The sequence below is a fragment of the Dama dama genome, chromosome 9, assembly GCF_033118175.1.
Source record: "Dama dama isolate Ldn47 chromosome 9, ASM3311817v1, whole genome shotgun sequence".
Taxonomy (NCBI): Eukaryota; Metazoa; Chordata; class Mammalia; order Artiodactyla; family Cervidae; genus Dama; species Dama dama.
In genome coordinates, this window is record NC_083689.1 from 12,880,988 (window position 1) to 12,889,030 (window position 8,043).

The 8,043-nt window shown below is 40.0% G+C and overlaps 1 protein-coding gene across 1 annotated transcript; it reads right to left on the bottom strand.

The window, feature by feature from the left end:
- Window positions 1–2,399: 2,399 nt before the first annotated feature.
- Window positions 2,400–3,332, bottom strand: LOC133061587 (olfactory receptor 7A17-like). The gene has a single exon (XM_061149557.1). The coding sequence runs from the start codon at window positions 3,330–3,332 to the stop codon at window positions 2,400–2,402; it is 933 nt and encodes a 310-aa protein (XP_061005540.1).
- Between the last annotated feature and the right edge of the window lie 4,711 nt (window positions 3,333–8,043).

The window sequence follows — 8,043 nt, forward strand, 5'->3', positions numbered from 1 at the left end:
GAGAAGACAAGGCTGTCCACGTTCACCACTATTATTCAACATAGTTCTGGATGTCCTAGCTACAGCAACCAGAGAAGGAAAAAAAAATAAAAGGAATCCAGATCAGAAAAGAAGAAATAAAGCTCTCACTGTTTGCAGATGACATGATACTGTACATAGAAAACTGTAAAGATAGTATCAGAAAATTACTAGAGCTAATCAATGAATTCAGCAAAGTTGCAGGATACAAAATCAATACACAGAAATCACTGGCATTTCTACACACTAACAATGAAAAAGCAGAAAGAGCAATTAAGGAATCAACTCCATTCACCACTGCAAAAAAAAAAAAAAAAAAAAAAAGAGTTAAATATCTAGGAATAAACTTACCAAAGGAGACAAAAGAACTGTACACAGAAAATTACAAGACACTAATGAATGTAATCAAGGACAACGTAAACAGATGGAGATTTATTCAATGCTCCTGGTTAGAAAGAATCAATATTGTGAAAATGACTATACTATCAAATGCAATCTACACATTCAATGCGATCCCTATCAAATTACCAATGGCATTCTTCACAGAAGTAGAACAAAAATTTCACAATTCATATGGAAACACAAAAAACCCAGAATAGCCAAAGCAGTCCTGAGAAATAGAATGGAGCTGGAGGGATCAATCTTCCTGACTTCAGATTATAGTACAAAGCTACAGTCATCAACCCAGCATGGTGCTGGCACAAAAACAGAAATACAGACCAATGAAACAAGATAGAAAGTCCAGAAATAAACCCATGCACTTATGGGTACCTTATTTTTGACAAAGGAGGAATGGGGCAAAGACAGCCTCTTCAATAAATGGTGCTGGGAAAACTGGACAGCTACATATAAAAGAATGAAATTAGAACACTTCCTAACACCATACATGAAGATGTACTCAAAATGGATTAAAGACCTAAATGTAAGACCAGAAACTATAAAACTCCTATGGGAAAACATAGGCAGAACACTCAATGACATAAATCAAAGCAAGATCCTATATGACCCACCTCCTAGAGTAATGGAAATAGAAACAAAAGTAAACAAATGGGACCTGATTAAGCTTAAAAGCTTTTGCATGGCAAAGGAAGCTATAAGCAAGGTGAAAAGACAACCATCAGAATGGGAGAAAATAATTGCAAATGAAACAACTGACAAAGGATTAATTTCCAAAATATACAAGCAGTTCATATAACTCAATGCCAGAAAAACAAACAACTCAATCAAAAAGTGGGAAAAGTGCTTAAACAGACATTTCTCCAAAGAAGACATACAGATGGCTAACAAACACATGGAAAGATGGTCTACATTGTTCATTATTACAGAAATGAAAATCAAAACTACAATGAGATATCACCTCACACTGGTCAGAATGGCCATCATCAAAAAGTCTACAACAATAAATGCTGCAGAAGGTGTGGAGAAAAGGGAATGCTCTTGCAATGTTGGTGGGAATATAAATTGATATAGCTTCTATGGAATATGGTATGGAGATTCCTTAAAAAACTAAGAATAAAACCACCTTATGACCCAGCAATCCCACTTCTAGGCATATACCAGGAAGAAAGCAAAATTGAAAAAGACACCTGTATCCCATTGTTCATTGCAGCACTATTTACAATAGCTAGAATGTGGAAGCAACCTAGATGTCCATTGACAGATGAATGGATAAAGAGGTGTGTTACATATACACAATGGAATATTACTCAGCCATAAAAAGGAATACATTTGAGTCAGTTCTGATGAGGTGGATGAACCTAGAACCTATTATATAAAGTTAAGTGAGTCAGAAAGAGAAATATTATATTCTAACACATATATATGGAATCTAGAAAAATGACACTGAAGAATTTATTTACAGGATAGCAATAGACTTATGGACATGGGGAGAGGGGAGGAGAGGGTGAGATGTATGGAAAGAGTAACATGGAAACTTACATTTACCATATGTAAAATAGATAGCCAAAGGGAATTTGCTGTGTGGCTCAGGAAACTCAAACAGGGGCTCTGTATCAACCTAGAGGGGTGGGATGGGCCAGGGAATGGGAGGGAGCTTCAAAAGAGAGGGGATGTATGTATACCTGTGGCTGATTCATGTTGAGAATACAACAAAATTCTCTAAAGCAATTATCCTTCAATAAAAACATAAATGAAAAAATATAAAACAAGAGAAAAGTTGCTGGATATCAAAGAAAGAAGAAAGCTTAATAAAATTAGCTACAAGTTAAAATAGGAAAGTTGAAATCAAAGAAATGGAAATTCAAGAAAATAATATTAGCAAGTTCTGCTTTCATAGTCTGATCAAATAGTCACAATTTCTGACTCTGAGGCTTTGATCTCTTCAATCTTGGGTGCTTCTTCAGTTTTATGACAATTGGCCTTTATATATTTCCCTTCGCAAATAACGCTTTCAGAGCCCTCTTCATGTCTTTATTCCTCAGGCTGTAGATGAAAGGGTTCAGCATGGGTGTGATGACTGTGTACATCACCGAGGCTGTTGCACTTGAGTGTGCATTGTGGGTAGCCGCAGAGCTAAGGTACACTCCAAGCATCGTACAATAAAATAAGGAGACAACGGTGAGGTGAGATGCACAGGTGGAAAATGCTTTATACTTCCCCAGAGCTGATGAGATTCTGCATATAGAGGAAACTATTTTAGAATATGAACAAAGGATACCAAAGAAGGGACCACCACACAGCAGGACAGCTGCAAAATACATCACTATGTTATTAACAAATGTGTCAGAACAGGCAAGTTGGACCATATGATTGAGTTCACAGAAAAAGTGGGGAATTTCAATGTTTGTGCAGAAGGACAGTCGCAACACCGTTAAGCTTTGTAATAAGGAATTCAGGACACTTATGATCCAGGATATCAGCACCAGCAGTCCACAGACCTGGGAGTTCATGGTGACTGTGTAGTGGAGAGGTTGACAAATGGCCACAAAGCGGTCATAGGCCATCACGGTCAGGAGGAGCATGTCCAACACTGCAAAAAGTATGAGAAAATAAATCTGTGTGATGCATTCCTTATAGCTGATAACTTTGCTTTGTGTCCAGATGTTCCACAACATCTTTGGGATGGTGGTGGAGGTGAAACAGATGTCTACAAAGGACAGGTTGGAGAGGAAGAAGTACATGGGGGTGTGAAGGTGGGGGTCTGAAGTGATGGCCAAGATGATGAGCAGGTTTCCAAACATAGTAATCAGGTATGTGGAGAGGAAAAGCCCAAATATGAGGGGCTGTACTTTTACTTCCCCTGAAAGTCCCAGAAGGAGAAATTCTAGAATTTGTGTACCATTGTCTGGTTCCATGCAGGAAGGTGACTTCTGGAAAAGACGGGATATAACATGGCTAATTTTCACACAAACTTGTATTACTCACATATTCAAAATGGTGTTTCAAATTTATATTTTGTTGTCAAAATTAATTTTATATTTTATATATTTTGTATAGCCCCATGGAAGGTATCTTTGTGCCCCACATAATATGGAATTTTTTCCCAACCAGCTTTTAACATAAGGGTCATGTGTTTTGCACTTTTAATGAGAATTTCATAGTGTAATTCAAGAATGCAATACAAAGTCTATTGTTTTTAAGCACTGTCTAGACAATGAGTATGGAGAAAGCAATGGCACCCACTCCAGTACTCTTGCCTGGAAAATCCCATGGATGGAGGAGCCTGGTGGGCAGTGGTCCATGGGGTCGCTAAAAGTCGGACATGACTGAGCGACTTCACTTTCACTTTTCACTTTCACGCATTGGAGAAGGAAATGGCAACCCCCTCCAGTGTTCTTGCCTGGAGAATCTCAGGGACGGGGAGCCTGGTGGGCTGCCGTCTGTGGGATCACACAGAGTCGGACACGACTGAAGTGACTTAGCAGCAGCAACAGCAGGCAATGAATACAAGGTGCTAAAAAACAAAAGTCCTGAAAGTCTCATTTCAATAACAGAGAATGAATACATGGTGGGAATGTAAGTCGATATAGCCATTATGGAAAATAGTATAGAGATGCCTTAAAAAATCTAGGAATAAAACTACCATATGGCCCCGCAATCCCATGACTGGGCATGTAACCTGAGAAAGCTATTAATCAAAACAACATATGTACCCCAACGTTTATTGCAGCAGCATTTACAACAGCCAAGACATGGAAGCAGCCTAGATGTCCATGGACAGATGAATGGATAAAGAAGTTGTGGTATATATACACAATGGAATATTATTCCTCCATGGAAAGGAACTAATTTGAGTCAGTTGAAGGGAGGTGGACAAATCTAGAGCCTGTTATACAGAGTGAAGTAAGTTAGAAGGAGAAAAACAAATATTGCACATTAGTGCATATAAATGGAATCTAGAAAAATGATACAGATGAACCTATCTGAGGTGTAGGAACAGAGATGCAGATGTAGAGAATGGACTTGTGAACACATCAGGGGGAGCATGGGGACGAATTGAGAAAATAACATTGACATCTGTACGCTACTGTGTGTAGAATAGATAGGTAGTGAGAAGCTGCTACATAGCACAGGGAGCCCAGCCTTGTGGGGATGACCTGGGGGGTTGGGGTGGGATGGGGTGGGTGAGACGAGGCTCAAGAAGGAGGTGATACAGATATACTTCCAGCTGATTCACATCATTGTACAGCAGAAACCAGCATGACATCATAAAGTAACTGACACTGAAAAAATGAATCAGGACATAAAAAAAGGGAATGACTAAACAGACAGTAAAATTATATATCATCCTATGGTGTCAGATTCTGTCACCAAAGGCATGCAATTAACAACAGGCACAAAGGAGAGACTGGGTCTATGTGGGGACGTGTGTGCCTGGCAGAGGGATGGCCAGGGCAAAGGCCCCGAAGAAGGTGCTTGTTTCCTGTGCTCAATTAAAAAAAAGAGAAGCAGTGCTGCAAGTGAGTGAACCTGATAAAGACTGAGGAGAGGTGGGTCACACACGTTGAGGAGCGAGGTGGTCTCTCTGCCACTGCTGAAACCCCAGGGCACAGGTATTTCCTGTTCCACACTACAACTTGCATTTTACTCATCTTGTTGCCAAAGGGTCCCCAGGGGACTCCTCTGGTGCTCCAGTGGGTAAGACTCTTGCTTACAATGCGGGGGGCCCGGGTTTGATCCCTGGTCAGGGAACTAGATCCCACATGAAACGACTAAGAGTTCACATTCCGCAATTAAAGATCTCAAGGCTGCAACAAAGATTCTGCACAGCCAAGTCAATCAGTCAATCAACCAATCAGTCAATATTTTAGAAAAGAGACAGCACCCCTCCTTAGTACCTCTTCTGTTTGAGTTCTGGTCCCAGTACTGTAAGAATCATCTTGGAATGTATGAGTCCTGGTACTCTTGTCCTGAAGACTGGTCACACTCCACAAGTCTCTCTCTCTCACATACACACCATGGCCTCCAGCACTGCAGTATTTCATGTCTTTCTCAGCCACCGCCTTTCTGACTACACCTTGTTCTTGCTGTTTTTCAGTTGCTGAGTCCTGTCTGACTCTTTGCAAGATGGCAGCATGCCAGGCTCCCTGTCCTTCACTATCTCCTAGAGTTTGCTCAAATTCATATCCATTAAGTCGGCAATGTTATCTAGCCATCTCATCCTCGGCTGCCCTCTTCTCCTTTTGCCTTCATTTTTCCCCTGGCATCAGGGTTTTTTTTTTCCAATGAGTTGGGTCTTCAAGTCTTCAAGTAGCCAAAGTATTGGAGCTTCAGCTTCAGCAGTAGTCCTTCCAGTGTATATTCAGGTTTGATTTCCTTTCCTAATTGCACTAGGAATGCATAAAACCCAAACTGGCCCAATCAGTGATCTTTCCCCTGTAGAATGCAGAAATGGTCCTCAGATATTCCAATTCTTCAACTTCCCATGGACATATAAACCTGGGACTCCATACTGATAGGGCTATTTTTGGTTGAATTTTTAAGCAAAAAAGAATCTGTTCAATTAACAGAAAGAGAAAAAATAAAGTGGGTCTGGAGGCAAAGATCTAATAAGCTCAGCTGGTCCCAGAGAGATTGTGAGGAAGAATAATCTCCCTTTATTCTGGCAGCTTTCCAACCTTGATTACATTCCCTTGATGCCCAGAAAAAATAATAAGAGAACCGCCCCCCCCCCCCCCCACCAAAAAAAAACTTGTCTAAAAGACAGAAGTAGTGACTTTCTTTAATGGTGTCAAGCACCTTATATACGGTACATGCACCAAAAAATGAGCAAAGGGATAAACCAACATTTCCCCAAAGAAAATGCAAACAGTATAACAAAAGTTGGACATTGTTGGTAAGATGCAGTAGATTTACTTTTCCTGTGCCTATTCCATAATTATTTGACCAATTAGCCTTTTTTTTTTTTTTTAATTTTTCATGTGAACCATTTTTAAAGTCTTTACTGAATTTGTTACAATATTGCTTCTTTTTTTTATATATATATTTTAATTTTTTGGCCATCAGGCATGTGGAGGCATAGCTCCTCTACCAGGGATCAAACGCACACCCCCTGCATTGAAAGGTGAATTCTTAACCAATGGACCACCAGGGAAGTCCCTGACCAATTAGTTTTTGTATGGCCCCAAAAGGGATGAGATTAGCCCCTTTCTCAATTTTCTCAAGTGGTATCTTTCTTTTACTGTTCCTGTTCTGTAGTATTTCATCCCTTTTTTGAGAATCTCAGTGGGCAAATTCTAATCATGATTCTGGACTTCATCCAACAGCCAGAGGCTGATCTGGGACATGTTCTATAAGTCCTGTCCACAATATGACAGTTCTCCTCCCTCATACTTCATATAAAAAAAAAATGTATTGCATCCAACCTCTGTGTAGGGGTAACCAATACATTTTAGAAGATCATTTAGAAAACAACATGTTCAATTTGCAGGGGGCAAAACCATCCAATAAAACAAGAAATTCAAAACGAAGAATATAGAGTAGAAATTTTTTGAAATGCTAAAAACTGTAGAAAAATATGTAATTATTATATAGGCCAATGCACGAATTGGGAGTTTGATTCTTGTGTTGGGAAGATCTCCTGGAGAAAGAAATGGAAACCCACTCTAGTGTTCTTGTCTGGGAAATCCTATGGACAGAGGCACCTGGAGGGCTACTGTCCATGGGGTCACAAAAGAGTTGGACATGATTTAGCCACTAAACAACAACAACAACAACACGATAATAGGCAAATCAAAATGGTGATCAAATATGTAAAGTGTGATGAATCTGAGCTATAGTTTATGAAACAATGTGGCTTTCACACCCATCAGCCTGGCGGGGGGGGGGGGGGGAACCCTTAAAGAACTGTCATGCTGATTGTGATTAGATCTTTTAAACTGGTAGCAAAAGTAGTTCTCTAATTTTGCTGTTAGAAACATAAAATGTTACAAGATTGGAAAGCAACCTGAAGACAACTATAAATACTGCAATAAATGTTGTTTTTTAACTCAGGCTTTCTTAACCTTAGTGCTGTGAATTATTTTGGGCCAAATCATTCTCTATTGTGTGCTCTGTCCTGTGCATTGAAAGATGCTTACAGCATCCATGGTCTCCACTCACCCCACTCCGGTGTGACAGCCAGAAATGTCCTTGGACATTGTACAATGTGTCCCCTGGGGAAAAATCTAATCCCCTGCTTAGAACCACAGTTTTAAATTAACAATCTCAATATATTTTTCTAGCACTGACATAACAGCACTTTAATGATAAGGAATGTGACAGATGGTCAAAGGTGTAAATAGCACTGTTGCATTGTGAAATATGTAATCACTGAAATAAACACATCAATTAGTCAAACAAAGGAACAAGGACAGCAGTCTCTTGCCTCTGGGCTGAGTTGAATTGGCTTCCATTCTCTCTGACCATCTCATGCACCATCATCTGGGTTGTTGGACTCACCTGGATGGGAACTCTGAGAGGAAGGTCTCTGAGGAGGAGTCTGAACCCCTTCCTGAATGGTTAATGATGGACAGTAAGGTTCTGTCCCCAGACTAGCAGCAGGAAAGAGTGAAGCTACAGCCCCCC